Here is an 18,300-nt window from a genome sequence, read left to right on the forward strand (position 1 = left end):
ATCTATTTTTACTCTTTTTTCTCTAAACCTGTCTTCTCGATGTATTTCATTAATTTGATCTTCAATCACTGATACCATTTCTTCCATCTGATTGACTCAGCTATTGAAGATTGTGCATGCATCTCAAAGTTCTCGTGCCCTAGTTTTCAGCTTCATCAAGTCATTTAAGGTCTTCTCTACAATGTTTATTCTAATTAGCCATTCGTCTAACCTTTTTTCAAGGTTTTTTGCTTCCTTGTGATGAGTTAGAACATGCTCCTTTAGCTCGGAGAAGTTTGTTATTACCAACCTTCTGAAACCTCTTTCTGTCAACTCATCAGAGCCATTCTCCGTCCAGCTTTGTTCTGTTGCTTGCAAGGAGCTGCGATCCTTTGGAGGAGAAGAGGCACTCTGGTTTTTAGAATTTTCAGCTGTTCTGCTCTGGTTTCTCCCCATCTTTGTGGTTTTATCTGCCTTTGGTCTTTGATGTTGGTGACCTACAGATGGGGTTTTGGTGTAGATGTCCTTTTTTGTTGATGTTGATGCTATTCTTTTCTATTTGTTAGTTTTCCTTCTAACAGTCAGGTCCCTCAACTGCCAGTCCATTGGAGTTTGCTGGAGGTCCACTCCAGATCCTGTTTGCCTGGGTATCACCAGCGTAGGCTGCAGAACTGCAAATATTGCAGAACAGCAAATATTGCTGCCTATTTCTTCCTCTGGAAGTTCTATCCTGAGGGGCACCCACTTATATGAGGTGTCTGTCAGCCTCTACTGTGAAGTGTCTCCCAGGTAGGATCCACTTGAAGACACAGTCTGTCTGTTCTCAGAGCTCAGACACCATGCTGGGAGAACCACTGCCCTCTACAGAGCTGTCAGACAGGGCTGTGTAAGTCTGCAGAAGTTGTCTGCTGCCATTTGTTCAGTTATGCCCTGCCAACAGAGGTGGAGTCTATAGAGGCAGTAGGCCTGACTTAGCTGAGGTGGGCTGCACCTGGGCCGCTTTGATTACCTACTCAAGTCTCAGCAATGGCGGATGCCCCTCCCCCCAGCCAGGCTGCTGCCTTGCAGTTCGATCTTACATTGCTGCACTAGCAGTGAGAAAGGCTCCATGGGTGTAGGACCCACCAAGCCAGGCACAGAAGAGAATCTCCTTGTCTGCCGGTTGCTAAGACCTTGGGAAAAGTGCAGTTATTTGGGCGGAAGTGTCCTGATTTTCCAGGTACAGTCTGTTGTGGCTTCCCTTGGCTAGGAAAGGGAAATCCCCCAACCCCTTGCACTTCCTGGGTGAGGTACCGCCCTGCCCTGCTTTGGCTCACCCTCCATGGGCTGCACCCACTGTCCAACCAGTCCCAAAGAGATGAAAAAGGCACCTCAATTGCAAATGCAGAAATCACCCATTTTCTGCGTCAATCATGCTGGGAGTTGAAGACCAGAGCTGTTCCTATTTGGTCATCTTGGATCAGACCTCTTTTTTTCTTCTTTTCTTTACCATAACGCTTATTATTGTTATGGGGATTTAAAAAATTCTTACTGGGTTTCAAGTCAACTCTCATATCTCAGGAATACTGAAAACCCTACCACCTCCACTTATTTTGTATACACTAGACCTGTATTAATGAACCCCTCTAGGTCACCATGACCATTGCAGCCAAGCCACTATTAAGCACTTACTGTGTGGCTCTGTGCAAGTATTTAATGTGCATCACACCATTACGACCTCACTTATGAGAGAGTGACTGTTATTTTTCCATTTTACAGATAATGAGACTAAAGCTCAGGGATTAATTCACTTGTCTGAGATGACCTAGCTAGAAAATGGTAGAGCTGGGAAGTCTATATAACTCAGTACCCACTCCTAGCCATTACATCTGCAGTATAATTCAAAATCCATGGGATGAAAATTAGGTGTAGGTGACTCTTCTGTAGTCTCTGCCAGACACAAGACCAAAGCAAAGATGAAAATGTTCTCTCTCCAGCTAGGCGTGGTAGGTCACGCCTATAATCCCAGCACTTTGGGAGGCCGAGGCCGGTGGGTCATTTGAGGTCAGGAGTTTGAGACCAGCCTGGCCAACATGGTGAAACCCCGTCTCTACTAAGTAGTAATAATAATAATAATAATACAAAAATTAGCCGAGCATGGTGGTGCATGCCTGTAATCCTATCTACTCAGGAGGCTGAGGCAGGAAAATCACCTGAACCCAGAAGGTGGAGGCTGTAGTGAGCTGAGATCATGCCACTGCACTGCAGCCTGGGTGACAATGAGACTCCATCTGAAAAATAAATAAATAAATAAATAAGAGGTGTTTTTTGTTTGTTTTTAAAAAGAAAATGTTCTCTCTCATGTTCTCACAGGGTTTATAATCCTAGAGTAACAAGGAGCACTGTTGAAATTTCTTTTCTTTCTTTCCACTCCATTTAAAAAATTGTCTACATTTATAGATAAAGAGAGCCATGTTATTTCGATATACTTGTTTTTTGGATCAAGGGGAAATTTACAAATTCTCAGGTTTTCACAAAGTTTTTCTTAAAGACAATGCTCCTAAGCTTTAATTTTATTTTTTTATTTGTATTATTTTCTCTTACTTGTTTTTTTTTTTTTTTTTTTTTTTTTTTTTTGAGACGGAATCTCACTCTGTCACTCAGGCTGGAGTGCAGTGGCATGATCTTGGCTCACTGCAAGCTCCACCTCTTGGGTTCACACCATTCTCCTGCCTCAGCCTCCCGAGTAGCTGGGACTACAGGCACACACCACAACGCCCACCTAACTTTGTCTTTGTATTTTTAGTAAAGATGGAGTTTCACCGTGTTAGCCAGGAAAGGATGGTCTCAATCTCCTGACCTCGTGATCCGCCTGCCTCGGGCTCCCAGAGTGCTGGGATTACAGGCATGAGCCACCGTGCCCAACCTCTCTTACTGTTTTTTAAAAACTTTTGTTTTAGGTTCAGGGTACATGTCCAGGTTTGTTATATGGGTAAACTCATGTCACAGGGGTTTGTTGTACAGATTATTTCATCACCCAGGTACTAAGTCTAATACCCAATAATTATTTTTTCTAATCCTCTTCCTCATCCCCCCTCCACTCAGGTAGGCCTCAGTGTCTGTTGTTCCCCTCTTTGTGTCCATGTGTTCTCATCATTTAGCTTCCACTTATAAGTGAAGACATGTGGTCTTTGGTTTTCTGTTCCTGAGTTATTTTGCTAAGGATAGTGGCCTCCAGCTTCATCCATGTTCCTGAAGAGGATGTGATCTTGTTCTTTTTTATGGCTGCATAGTATTCCATGGGTTATGTAACACATTTTCTTTATCCAGTGATATGATTTGGCTGTGTCCCCATCCAAATCTTATCTTGACTTCTAGCTCCCATAATTCCCACGTATTGTGGGAGGGACCTGGTGGGAGATAACTGAATCACAAGGGGCGGTTTCCCCCATACTGTTCTCATGGTAGTTAATAAGTTTCACAAGATCTGATGGTTTTATAAGGGGAGACCCATTTTGCTTGGCTTTCATTCTCTCCTGCCTGCCACCATGTAAGACATGCCTTTTGCCTTCTGCCATGATTATGAGGCTTCCCCAGTCACATGGAACTATGAGTCCATTAATCTCTTTTTCTTTATAAATTACCCATTATTGAGTATGTCTTTATCAGCAGCATGAAAACAGACTAATAACTCCAGTCTATCATTGATGTACATTTAGGCTGATTCTGTGTCTTTGCTATTGTGAATAGTGATGCAGTGAACATATGCATGCATGTCTCTTTATGATAGAATAGTTTATATACTTTTGGATATATACCCCGCAGTAGGATTGCTGGGTTAAATGAGAGTTCTGTTTTTAGCTTTTTGAGGAATTGCCACACTACTTTCCACAATGTTTGAAACTAATTTATACCCCCACCAATGGTGTATAAGCATTTCATCTTCTCTGTAACCTCACCAGTATCTGTTATTTTTTTTATTTTCTAATAATAGCCATTGTGACTGGTGTGAGATGGTATCTCATTATGGTTTTGATTTGCATTTCTCTAATAATCAGTGATATTGAACTTTTTAAAATATGCTTGTTGGTGGCATGCATGCCTTCTTTCTGAGAAGTGTCTGTTCATGTCTTTTGCCCCACTTTTTAATGGGGTTGTTTGTTATTTTCTCTTGTAAATTTGCTTGTAAAGTTTCACATAGATGCTGGATGTTAGACCTTTGTCAGGTGCATAGTTTGCAAATATTTTCTCCCATTCTACAGGTGTCTATTTACTCTGTTGATAGTTTCTTTTGCTATGCAGAAGCATTTTAGTTTAATTAGATCCCATTTGTCAATGCTGTTGTTGCAATTGCTTTTGGCATCTTCATCATGAAATCTTTTCCAGTTCCTATGTTCAGGTTGGTATTGCCTAGATTGTCTTCCAGCGTTTTTATAGCTTTGAGTTTTGCATTTAAGTTTTTAATCCATCTTGAGTTGATTTTTTTATGGTATAAGAAAGAGCTCCAGTTTTAGTCTTCTGCATATAGCTAGCCAGTTATCCCAGCACCATTTATTGAATCAGAAATCCTTTCCCCATTGCTTATTTTCATCAGCTTTGTCAAAGATCAGATGGTTGTAGGTGTGTGGCTTTATTTCTGGGCCGTTGATTCTGTTCCATTGGTCTATGTGTGTGCTTTAGGACCAGTACCATGCTGTTTTGGTTACTGTGGTCCTGTAGTATAGTTTGAAGTTGGGTAATGTGATGCCTCCAGCTTTGTCCTTTTGCTTAGGATTGCCTTGGCTATTCAGGCTCTTTTTTGGTTCCATATGAATTTTAAAATAGGTTTTTCTAGCTCTGTGAACAATGTCATTGGTAGTTTGATAGGAATAATATTGAATCTGTAAATTGCTTTGGGCAGTATGGCCATTTTAACAATATTGATTCTTCTTACCCATGTGCATAGAATGTTTTTCCATTTGTTTGTGTCTTCTCTGATGTCCTTGAGCAGTGTTTTGTAATCCTCACTGTAGAGATCTTTCTCCTCCCTGGCTGGCTGTATTCCTAGGTATTTTATTCTTTTTGTTGTAATTGTAAATGGGATCAGTTCCTGATTTGGATCTCAGCTTGGCTATTGCTGGTATATAGGAATGCTAATGATTTTTTGTATATTGATTTTGTCTATGGAAACTTTGCTGAAGTTGTTTATCAGCTTAAGGAACTTTTGGGCTGAGACTATGTGGTGTTCTAGGTAGAATCATGTTACCTGCAAACAGGGATAGTTTGACTTTCCCTCTTCCTATTTAGATGCACTTTATTTCTTTTCTTGCTTGACTGCTCTGACCAGGACTTCCAATACTATGCTGAATAGGAGTGGTGAGAGTGGCTATGGGCATCATTGTCATATGCCAATTTTCAAGGTGAATTTTTCCCAGTTTTTGCCCAATTCAGTATGATGTTGGTTGTGGGTTTGTCATAGATGGCTTTTATTATATTGAGGTATGTTCCTTCAATACCTAGTTTATTGAGATAATCATGTGGTTTTGTCTTTAGTTCTGTTTATGTGATCAATCGTATTTATTGATTTGCATATGTTGAAGCAACCTTGCATCTTAGGGATAAAGCCTACTTTATTGTGGTGGTTAAGCTTTTTTGATGTGCCATTAGATTCGGTTTGCTAGTATTTCGTTGAGGAATTTTGCATCTATTTTCAAGAATATTGGCCTGAAATTTTCTTTTGTTGTGTGTCTGTCAGGTTTTGGCATCAAGATGGTACCAACTCATAGAATGAGTTGGGGAAGAGTCCCTCCTCCTCAATTTTTTGGAGTAGTTTCAGTAGGAATAGTACCAGCTCTTCTTTATACAGCTGGTAGAATTTTGCTGTGAATCCATCTGGTCCTGGGCTTTTTGGTTGGTAGGCTATTCATTACTGATTCAATTTTGGAGCCCATTATGTTCTTTTCAAGGATTCCATTTCTTCCTATTTCAGTCTTGGGAGGGTGTATGTCTCCAGAAATTTATCAATTTCTTCTAGATTTTCTAGTTTGTGTGCATGGTTATTTGTATTTTTGTGGGGTCAATGGTAACATCCCCTTTGCCATTTCTTATTCTGTTTATTTGGATTGTCTCTTTTTTTCTTTTTTATTAGTCCAGCTAGCAGTCTATCTACCTTATTATTATTATTATTATTATTATTATTTTCAAAAAACCAGCTCCTGGATTCATTGATCTTTTGAATGATTTTTCTTGTCTCAATCTCCTTCAGTCCAGCTCTGATTTTGGTTGTTTCTTGTCTTCTGCTAGCTTTGGGGTTGGTATGCTCTTGCTTCTCTAATTATTTTAATTGTAATGTCAGTTTGTTAATTTGAGATATTTCTAACTTTTTTATGTGGGCATTTAGTGCTACTAGCTATGTCCCAAAGTCTGATATATTGTGTGTTTGTTCTCATTAGTTTGGAAGAACTTCTTGATTTCTGCTTTAATTTCATTATTTACCCAAAAGTCATTCAGGAACAGCTTGTTTAATTTCTAGGTAATAGTATAGTTTTGAATGATTTTCTTAGTCTTGACTTCTTTTTTTATTGCACTGTGGTCCAAAAGAGTAGTTGGTATAACATCAGTGCTTTGCATTTGCTGAGGAGTGTTTTGTGTCCGACTGTGTGATTGATTTTAGAGTAGGTACCATGCGGCAATGAGAAGAATGTATATTCTGTTGTTTTGGGGTAAACAGTTCTGTAGGTGTCTATCAGGTCCATTTGTTCCAGTGTTGAGTTTACGTCCTGAATATCTTTGTTAAATTTCTGTCTTGATTATCTGTCTACTACTGTTAGTGAGGTGTTGAAGTCTCCCACAGTTTTTGTGTGGGAGTCTAAGTCTCTTTGAAGGTCTCCAAGAACGTGCTTTATGAATCTGGGTGCTCCTGTGTTAGATGCATATACATTTAGCATAGTTAGATCTTGTTGAATTGAACCCTTTACCATTATGCAATGCCATTCTTTGTCTTTGTAAATCATTTGTTGGTTTTAAATGTTTTGTTTGAAATTAGGATCACAATCCCCACTTTTTTCTGTTTACTTGTTAGATTTTTCTCCATCCCTTTATTTTGAACCTACGGATGTCATTGCATATCTTCTCCTGAAGATGGCATATCATTGGGTCTTGTTTCTTTATCCAGCTTGCCACTCTGTGTCTTTTAATTGGGATATTTAATCCATTTATGTTCAAGGTTAGCATTAATACATCTGGATTTGATCTTGTCATTGTGTTGTCAGCTGGTTATTTTGCAGACTTGTTTGTCTGGTTGCTTTATAGTGTTCCTGGTAAGTGTACTTCCAGTACGTCTTTGTAGTGGTTGGTAATAGTCTTTCATTTCCATATTTAGTGCTTCTTTCAGGAGCTCTTGTAACACAGGTCTGGTGGTAAGGAATTCCATCAGCATTTGCTTGTCTAAAAAGGCTCTTATTTCTCCTTCACTTATGAAGCTTATTTTTGCCAGATATGAAGTTCTTGGTTGGAATTGCTTCTCTTTAATAATGTTGTGTAGTGGCCCCCCAATCTCTTCTGGCTTAGAGGGTTTCTGCTGAGAGGTCCACTGTTAGTCTGATGGGCTTCCCTTTGTAGGTGACCTGACCTTTCTCTCTAACTGCCTTTAACATTTTTCTTTCATTTTGACCTTGGGGAATCTGATGATTATGTGTCTTGGGGATGATCTTCTTGTGAAGTATCACGAGGGAATTCTCTGCATTTCTTGTATTTGAATATTCGCCTCTCTAGCTAGGTTGAGGAAGTTCTCATGGATGATATCCTGAAATATGTTTTCTAAGTTGCTTCCATTCTCCACATCTCTTTCAGTGATGCCAGTGAATCATAGACTTTGTCTCTTTACATAATTCCATGTTTCTTGGAGGTTTTGTTTATTTTCTTTCTTTTTTCTTTATTCTTGTCTGACTGTCTTATTTCAGAAAGCCAGTCTTCAAGCTCTGAGATTCTTTCCTCATCTTTCATCTTGATCTATTCTGCTCTGAATACTTGTGATCACATCATGAAATTGTTGTAGTGTGTTTCTCCAGCTTTCTTGGGTTGGTTACATTCTTTTCTATATAGGTCATTTTGTCTGCCAGCTCCTGTATCGTTTTGTTGTGATTCTTGGCTTCCTTTAATTAGGTTTCAATGTTTTCGGGAATCTCAATCATCTTTGTTCCTATCCATATTCTGAATTCCATTTCTGTCATCTCAGCCAAGTTAAGAACCCTTGCTAGAGAACTAGTGCAGTCATTTGAGGAAAGAAGGCACTCTGGCTTTTCGAACTGTCAGAGTTCTTGTGCTGTTTCTTCCTCATCTTTGTGGGGCTGATGTTCCTCAGTATTTAAAGTTGCTGTCCTTTGGATGATCTTTATTTTATTTTATTTATTTATTATTATTTATTTATTTTATGGTATTTTTATTTTATTTTATTTTATTTATCCTATTTAATGACCTTGGGGGTTTGACTGTGGTATAAGGTGGATTCATTTGACTGGCTTCATTCCTGGAAGATTTTAGGGAGCCAGGCCTCAGCTCAGGACTCCTAGACTGCATGCTGTGACTCTGGGGGATTGGTATTGGGTCCTGGCTTTGTTCTTTGGCTCCTTGAGGTTAGAAACGTGCTGCACTGGAGGGGCTGACATGTTCTCTGGCTGCTAGTCACAAGCTAGTCACAACACTCCAATGGATAGTGCCAGCCAAAGCACATTGTAGGGCAGTAGCAGTGGTATCTATCCTTGTTTGCACAAGCCAGCAGCAGCAGCAGCAGCATGGCGGGGTACACGCTCATTTGTTGCAGAAGGTTGCTAGTGGATACCAAAGTGCCTGTCTCTGTGTGGGCATTTGCAACATCAGTGGTGGCAGCATGGCTGAGAGGTGCTGGTGTGGGGGACGTGAGGGATTCTGCTGGTGACTGTGCATACATTCCTGCCAGTGGTGGTGGTAGCATGGGGGCAGGACACTGTTGGGCACAGTACTATGTGCCCTCTGCACACGTTCACACCAGCAGTGGTGGCTACCCAGGGTGGGGGCACGTCCACTGTTTTCTGTGCCTAGTTTTGCACCAGTGGCAGTGACAGTGCAGGGATGAGGCACTGGTTGGGGCATGGCTGGCAGGCTGCATGTCTGCCAACACTCTGACAGCAGTGGCCGTGTGGTGGGGGAAAGGGGCAGGGTGCATTTGTGCCAGCAGCAGTGGCATGACAGGGTGCACATGCACATGTCTGCTGGTGAGGAAAAGGAAGCAAGGTCTGCTGATGCACACGTGCACTGGCATAGTGATGTTGGGGGTGGCTGTGTGTGAACGCATGCAGGCAAAGCAGTGCAGGGGAGGCTGCAGTGAGGAAAGGGTGTGAATGGGCTGGTGCGTGTCTGTGGGAGCTGCTCTGCTGGAGCTCTCTTCCAGTCAGGTGTGGTCTTCCAGCAAAGGAACCATGATGTGGGTCCCCAGGCTCCCTGGGTACCCGAGGCTGCACTGCAAGTGGGCATGGGCAGGCTGGGGTACCAGGAGAGGCCACCAGACTAAGGGGTGCTCAGGTCAGACTGGCCCCATTTTATGGGCAGGATCACCCTACAGAGTTCAGGCCTGACAGTTCTGTTGGGGTTAAAGTCCCATGTGGGAGTGAGTGGAGCCTAGGGTCATGGGCATCCCTGGCTATGCTCAACTACATGTGCTCTTGCACAAAACCCTGTGGGCTCTGCATCAGCTGGAGTTCTGCCCCTACCACTTCTCTGAGCAGCTCTCCTTGTCAATTCAAGTGTCCATGGTGGTCATGGAGTCTCCTGCTGTCAGGATTCTGGACGCCTATGGTAAGAGTGGGTTGCTCCTTGCCTGTTCAACTCACCCTTTCCCCAGGAGTCACTGGGGGCTAGGACAAAGTCCCAATGTATGGTGGTCCCGTACAGGGTTCCCAGCTTCCTCCCCCTTTAGCCCAGCATCTGTGTCTTCTCATCATTCACTCTCAATGCCTTCCTTCTGAAGATCTGTTAGAAATATGGCAGTCTTCCCAATGTCCTGGTTTCTCAGTGGTAGATATACCTCCTGATTGTGTCTAGTCAACCATCTTGCCATCTTTCCTCAAGCTTTAAATATGGAAATTCCCTGCCTTTTAATTATCAGCCAACATTTAGTCTGAATAGATCATGTCCTTTCAGTTGCAAACACTGAGCTTCCAAATCTATTGAGGTGGTTTTACAGTCCCAGTGCTTGAAAACTGCAGGCCTGAGGTTTCCCTACAGCACTCTTTGGGGTACCATTGCTTTAGAAACCACTTAAGAATTATGAAACTACACATGGTACACAGTTACCAGACTCAATAAAAAGTAGACTTTTCAGTAAATTGCCTACAATTTGTGCAATCCCAATTATCCCAGAAAAAGTTAAAACAAACACATGTACATGTAACAAAGAAACCAATTATTGTGGCCTATAGCTCATCTTTTATGTTGGGTGAAACCTGAATCTGGCTCTTTTCTTTTCTTTTTTTTGGACAGAGTCTTGCTCTGTCGCCCAGGCTGGAGTGCAGTGGCGCAATCTTGGCTCACTGAAACGTCTGCCACCTGGATTCAAGCAATTTTCCCACTTCAGCCTCCCAAGTAGCTGGGATTACAGGCATGCGCCACCATGCTCAGCTAATGTTTTTTAGTACAGACAGGGTCTCACCACATTGGCCAAGCTGGTCTTGAACTCCTGGCCTCAAGTGATCCACCTGCCTTGGGTTACAAGTACTGGGATTACAGGCATGAGCCACTATGCCTGGCCAAATCTGGCACACTTTTAAGACACCCAGCAAATTATTTCTTTTTAATAAGTCCTGGTAGTATACAAAAATGCAGGCATAAAATGAAACATTCTTTTAAGAAATACCTGCTGTTCTAAATGATTATATCAGCCCAGGAAATACCAAATGTCCTATGCCCATGGTCCCTAGAGTTGGCAATAGACAATGAGCTTTTCAGAGATTCACTATTGTTTCACTTGTGGCTAGAAATACAGTGTGCTTTGGGAAGAAGAGAGGTTTGGCTGAGATGAAAAGATCTTGTATCCCCATCACCATATTCCTTTCCTGCTATTCTCTCTATGACCTTCTCACTACATTCCATTCATTCCACTTGCTGGGTGTGCTCTTATTCTGCATATTATTACTGACATAGTAACACATGGGAAGCAACTAGTTCATACCTGAAATATGAGAAAGAAGGAGACTCTCAAGAGCCTGGGAATTCTCAGCCAGTGTGCTTCACCAACCTAATTTTCTTCACCCCACACTTGTTTCCTCTTTCTTGAGTTCCTACTTTATTTAACAGTACCACAGTCTCTGTGACGTCAGTTAGAAATTCTTCAGAAATCCTTCTACAACCTCAGGTATAGGGAATCTTTAAAAGATACACAAGACAGAAGATGAATGTCTGCTGAGCTCTGGTATAATACCTGCCTCTGCCAAGCATGGGGAAGACCATTCTGATCCCAGGATGACAGATGTTGCTGATTTGCCCTGGTTTTCTTTCTCATGTATCTTCCTTTTCAGACCCTTGTTCTGAATTGTTGATGGTTTAACTTTTGTTTCTTTACTACAGTGGCTCTGCCCCTCCCTTTCCCTAATTCACTGTAACCTTCACAGTGCCTCCTGTATCACCATAGGTAACTCAAATGTCTATGAGGCTAGACAATATCATTCACTCATTCTTTACTGAAAGCCTACTGTGAGTTAGGCACTACCTGGTGATGCAAGGAGGAGCAAAAACACTTCACTCCTCTCAGTCTACTTCTTGGTTCCTTGATTTTCCTCTCCTCCAATGACTTTCACAACTCTGATCTATATTAGCAACCCTTGTGAAATGGCCTTGGTTCAGGATTCATTATTTCTGAGAATTTCAAGATGCTTGTCTTCTCAAATTTCTCTGGGAGGAAGTAATGACTGAAGACTGTGGACACTCACACTGAATGCACTCTTTGCTGTCATCTCAGCTTCCCAGCAACTCCCTTTGGCTTCTTGCTCCTAGTTTGATTCTTAGCCTGCTCCACATAGGCCATCATTCCAATGATGGTCATTAGTCTGACAGAATTTCCCCAGGACTGCTTTGCCAATCCTCCAACTCTAAGCACTTTACCATTCTTTTTCTCTGATTTAGTCCCCAAATTCCAGAGACTTTGTATGATTATGTGGACTGAATCCACCTCAAGGTCCTATCATCCAACCTTTGCCATGCACACTGATACTTCTTGACAGTGCTTTGGTTTATTACTAGTGGACTCCTCTCTTCATAGTGGCTGCTCTGACCTTTCTGTTCTTCAACCAGTCTTAGTCCCCTTTGAGTGGATGACCTCACCAAGGAGGCAGACATCATCGAACAGGCATGTTCATAGCTCCTTGTTCTAACAGAGTCTCTCTCCACAACTACTTATCTCTCCAGTCACCTCATTCTATTCTCTTTGCATCCTTCTTACCAATAAACTTTTCTAGAATCAAAATGCTTTTGAGCTGGGCACAGTGGCTCATGCCTGTAATCTCACCACTTTGGGAGGCTGAGGTGGGAGGATCACTTGAGCCTAGGAATTTGAGACCAGCCTGGGCAACATAGTGAGACCTCATCTTCACAAAAGAAAAAAACTCTTTCCTTGGTTTTTTTTTTTTTAATTATTATACTTTAAGTTCTAGGGTACATGTGCACAACGTGTAGGTTTGTTACATATATATACATGTACCATGTTGGTGTGCTGCACCCATTAACTCATCATTTACATTAGGTATATCTCCTAATGCTATCCCTTCCCCCCTACCCCCTCCCCACAATAGGACCCGGTGTGTGATGCTCCCCTTCCTTTTAGTCCCTTGTAATTTGGCTTTATGCCCCACTCCTACAAAACTTTAAGGTTATCAAAGACTTCCTAGTTACTAAGTGTAAACTTCTTCTAAGTTCCATCCTTCTCTATATTGTAAATCAAGCCCTGCTTGTTGAAATGCCTCCCTTGGCTTCCATGATTATTTCCCACTCTTTGTTAGCTCCTTTCTCCTCCTTACGTGTATGGTTGGCTGTTGGTTTTCTCCTGGCCCCTGTTCTATTTGATCCTTGGGTTGAGATCCCGAGGAGCTAAAATCTTTGGGGAACATCCCATTTCTTAGCAGAACATACACAAGATTGTTAATGGCTTGGCCCCTTCCTACCTCTCCATTCTCTTACTTACCATTGCATAGAATTGTCCTACATTCCAGCTACCCAGAATTACCGGTGGTTCCCAACAGTCTTGCCTTATTTTCTGCCTGGTACACATTTCCCTCTTCCCATCCCTTGCCGTGTAATACCTATTAGCACAGCAAGACTCAGCTCTGAGGCACTGTCTCCTCTGAGAATTTCCCCCTTACTCCTGTCTGGGTTATGTACCGTTCTGTGCTCCTTGCTATCATGGCACTGTGCCATCAGTCTATTTATTTGTCTGTCTTTCCCATTAGAGTTCAGGCCCCTTGAGGGCAGGGCTGAGATTTGTTCACTTTTATCACCCACCACAGTGGCTGACACAGGATTGGTACTCAATAACTGCTTAAAAAATGGAGTCAATCATCATCTCTTTACTAAGCAGGTGATCCAACTAACCTCTAGATTTGCATTTCCTATAGCGTGCTACCTCTATGCCAGGTTATCATGACCTAGTTCAAGGATAAACTAATTTAATTATCATGGGTTAATACAGGTGATTTTAGGTTTCTTCTTTTTGTTCATCCCTTACTTTATGGGTCCAGCATGCTTCCGCTGCGTGACTCCGCTTTTTTATCCCATACTTTAAAAATCTTTCGTGAACAAGTATTATTTTGGTTAAAAGAAAATGATCTATTTAAAAAAGGATCTTTTTTTTTTTAAACAGTCAAATAGTTACATACAGTATTACTTAATCCTCATTTGCTTCTAAGGAACAAAAATCCAAATGAAACCACATTAAGCAAAAGGGAGGTGGGGTAGGATAGCAAAGAACAGAAATGTGGCAGGTCTTGGTAAATCCTAGACCCAGGACGCTGGATGCCCTGAGAATTCTCTCTTCTTTCTCGTCTCCAGCCCATATAGCAGGTGAGAGGACAGGGGACAATTCACAAGGTTTACTGTATCTTCAGCCACACAGAGACTTTATTTCCAGCTCCAGAATTCCCAAAGAGCAGGTTCCATCCAACACTGGCCAGAGGTGATATGTCATGCAGTATGATAAATCCCAGTCACCCTGAGGCTGGAAGGCACATCTTTAAAAACTGGGGGGTAGATGCTGGGGCATGGCAAACAACAGGTATCTATCTTGGAGTCTTCTCCTGCCCACGAGTTCCTCCAATTATCAAAATGCTTCCCATGATTAAAGCTCAATCTTAAATGACACTTCCGCTGTAAAAACTCCACTGATCTCCAGCCAACCAAGTCTTAACTACTTCTTCCCTCTGTGCTCTTCATTCTACTTTATTTTATAGTAAGTACATATGACTGTAAACTCACAAGAGAAAGAATATAGTATTTAATAGAATTAACTCTAGATTTTAAAGTCAGATCTGAATTGAAGCTCTGATTTCCACACCAACTAGCTAGGTGACTTTGGGCAACTTCCTTAGCTTCTGAGTTAAATTTCCTCATTTGTAAGAAAAATGGTGGCCGGGTGCAGTGGCTCACACCTGTAATCTCAGCACTTTGGGAGGCTGAGGCGGCCTGATCACCTGAGGTCAGGAATTCAAGACCAGCCTGACCAACATGGGAAAATCCCATCTCTACTAAAAATACAAAATTAACTGGGCATAGTGGCACATGCCTGTAATCCCAGCCACTTGGGAGGCTGAGGCAGGAGAATCACTTGAATCTGGGAGGTGGAGGTTGCGGTGAGCTGAGATCACGCCATTGCAACCCAGCCAGAGCAGCAAGAGTGAAACTCCATCTCGAAAGAAAGAAAGAAAAATGCCATAAGGAGTTGGGGACAGAGTAGTATCTCATATGTCCTTGGGAGGATGACAGACAATGTTTGGGAACCCCTTGCAGAGTCCTGGAAAACAACAGGTTAGGCACTCAAGCATTGCTAGTTTTCTCCAGGTTTCTCTCTCTAGACTCTGAGTTCCTCAAAGATAAATCTTCCACTGTTTATTAAATACTTCAAAGGTAAGTAGGTCTTCATCAAACTCTCTTGAATAAAATTCCTTTCAGGTGTCTTCCCAGCCAGATTTAGCTGGCTGTATTAACACTTATTGAGAGGTTCTAACTGCTTTGCATGTATCAGCTTAATCTTCATGATAACCCCAGGAGGTAGGCTTGTCTCCATTTTACAGATAAGGAAACAGGTGAAGAAAAACTAAAAAACTTGATGGAAGTCAAATACTATTAAATGAAGAATGACGCAAGAGCTCTAGGGCCCTCCACTTCTAATAGCTGATTTTTTTCATTCCTTTAATTAAACCTTTCCAAGAGACTTATAGCCTCCTATGGCTGATGACAATGGTCTTCCTAAGATTTCACCAAAAATACTTAAGAGTTGCACTTAACCATGAAGGACCTACTTATGCACCATGTTGCAAACGCCACAGGTCCCAACCAGGAGATTTCAATCTACTGGATGATCCTGATGTTTTATCTGATAGAACTTCAAGCTGGCTACCAGCATTGCTACACCCAACTAACAACTTGCATAACTGTCCCACCAGGCAACCATGGGAACTCAAAAATGGCTTTTCACTAGGAAAAGGATGAGGAATCCTAGCCTGAGCTCTTTATCTCTTTACTTCATTGTTAAGGCTAATAGTTTAAATATCAACTTTGATTTTATCTCACCAATCACTATTATCTAGATCGCCTGTGCTTGAAATGACTTAGGTAAGTGGAAAATAGAGCGTATGGGAGAGTTCAACTGATTCCCACACTTGCATGGCAGATGCGTTTTTAAGGCATCTGCACCTCAATTTTGTGACAAGTCACAACTACATTATTTCCACTTGACAAATGAAGAAACAGAGATTCACAGAAGTTAAGTGACCCAGCAAAGATGTGCGTGAATTTGTGTTACAATGTAGGACTTCTGTCCGGGGATTTCTCTACTTATATCATTGTTTTTTGGACACAAAAAGCAGCTGTAGAAATTTTTGCTTGGTCATAGTTTAGGGAATAAATGTTGTATTTTGGGGGTGAAAAAGGCATTCTTTTCTTTGAAACCAGGTTTAAAAAGGGAGGGTCCTTAAATTTCAGGTCTCATAAACACACTCCAGGAAAGATACACAAAAATGTAAAGGAGAAAGAATGGCATCTATTGGGGCAGGAAATAATCTAAGTGTCCTTCAATCTGTGTCCCTCATTGGGAAACTTTTTTGTGGGGGAATGGGTAGTGTTGGGATCATCCCAGCCTTAAGTAGACTGACTGCAAAGGTAGTCGTCATCTGCTGCACTGTGAGTTCTCATCCCTCCCCCTTTATTACCTCCTCCCACAGTCACGCTTGTATCTTCATCTGAAGTTTAGAAATTGTTGCTTTGGTTGACTGCCTGGTACTAACCAACAAGTGCTGTTGCTATAATTTCTAAAATTAAAAAGTTCATACACGTAAGATTTTTGTAGTTTTTCTTAATTTTTGAAGGTGTACATCTCCTGTGTTTTGTGACTGAAATTGGCTCCAGTCTCTTCATGCTGCTGTGTCCAGCCTCTGAAATAGTAAATTTCACTCATGTTTGGTGGAGGATATTTAAGAAAAAACCCTCAGAAGGGTAGCAAACTTTACTGATCCTAAAATCTAGTAGGTGAACAAAGGAAATGACAAATTTTTAATCAAAGTAAGCAATAATGACAGGTTTATTGAAAATTTCCAGTAGAGAAAACCCACTAGTTTTGGAATAAAAGTACTCAATGTACGAGAGCATAAGTGAATACAAAAGATTAACAGAAGAAAGATAAAACCAAACATAGTACAAAAAAATTTAAAAAGTTTGAAATGAATTCAAACTGGGATGTTCTTTAAATCCTCCAAATATTTAACAGAGTTACTAAGTTTGGCAAAAAATTCACTTGAAAATTAAAGCCTATTTCTGTACTGTAAACTCCGTAAAAACTGCTTATTAAATTCAAGCACTCCATATAACTGGTATTGAAACATGTAAGCAATTTCAGAATAGCAGGAATTATTCATTTGTTCTCACAGTTACATGAATTAACCAGCTGCAGAACTGCCTTTTGAAGAGCATGAGATAAAAGAATGCCAAAAGAGAGAGAAAAAAATGATAAAAATCTCTGAAAAATGGAAACACAGCAAAATTCAGATATCAGTTTGTTTCTTTAAAGCAACAAACTGAATTTTTACAGTATAGTCTACATTTGCAGTTGTCATTTCCCTCTTCCCCCCACCCACCTCAAATACTCCTAAATTCACTAGTCTAATCAATTCTTAACTTCCAAATACTCTGTACATACATATTTAGGAAAGAGCATATGCCTAGCATTATTCTGACAGCAAGTATGGTCAGTATACAATTTTATAAAGATTATTATGTATATCATCAAGACTAACCTTTACTTAAAACAAACAAACAAAACCATCGCTAAACAAATAGTTTTAAAATATTATGAAAACCCATGAAAAGAAGATTCAACATGGGCTCTAAACCTGATAAAACACGTTTCAGAACAACTATTAATGCTAAACTTCTGCCCAACGATGACCTTAAAGTGCCAAACACCAAAGAATCTCTTAGGACCATTTTCTAATAGACAATTTGTCCCTGGCTTGGCCATTTCTCCTTTAACTATACACAAAGTCCTGCTAAAAGTCTGCATTTTAGTTTGATTTTACAATAGAATGTTACGATGTAAACTAAACAGGTTCTTGATATCAACAGTATGTTACCAAGGTGGGTTTTTTTGTTTTGTTTTGTTGTTTAAATTTCTGAATCCAACAGTTGGTCACAGAGGTCAAGTATTATCAAGGCTCCTTTGTCAGTTCTCAATCGTGTCTGACTCATCCATCCTTCAAGTACATGCAAGGCTCAATAGTTTTCAAGAGGCAGATGCCTGGGGCCATTTAAGACACAGATGAAATAGGATTATGAGGTGAACCCATTTGAGTAAGAACTTTATCCAGCCACTGGAGGGGGCCGTGCAGATGTATCTCAATCCAGCAGGGGGTGCTAGTAACATCCTGGCGGTGGTATTCTGCTCCCCAGCCCTAGGAAAAACATACTGGAGGTCATTTAACTTGTTTTAACTCAGTGGTTAAACTTATTAAGTAAGAAGGGTTCACATAACCAAGACTCTGATTAAAGCTATGCATCTTTCCTCCCTGCCCCCCGCCGCCGGGGAGAAAAAAACACACATATACAAACACACATATAATTTGGCAGGCAATTTCA

The 18,300-nt window shown here is 41.1% G+C and overlaps 1 protein-coding gene across 6 annotated transcripts in view; it reads right to left on the reverse strand.

Moving 5' to 3' along the window:
- Positions 1-17,825: 17,825 nt before the first annotated feature.
- The window catches only part of SMAD1 (SMAD family member 1), a 75,338-nt gene continuing 74,863 nt past the window's right edge, over positions 17,826-18,300 (reverse strand). For all 6 annotated transcript variants that reach the window (XM_050791777.1, XM_050791773.1, XM_050791772.1 and 3 more), the window contains one exon: positions 17,826-18,116. In XM_050791777.1, the coding sequence (XP_050647734.1) occupies positions 17,973-18,116 (144 nt within the window). In that variant the 3' untranslated portion in view covers positions 17,826-17,972. The remainder of the gene's footprint in view (positions 18,117-18,300) is intronic.

The sequence above is a fragment of the Macaca thibetana genome, chromosome 5 (genome assembly GCF_024542745.1).
Source record: "Macaca thibetana thibetana isolate TM-01 chromosome 5, ASM2454274v1, whole genome shotgun sequence".
NCBI lineage: Eukaryota > Metazoa > Chordata > Mammalia > Primates > Cercopithecidae > Macaca > Macaca thibetana.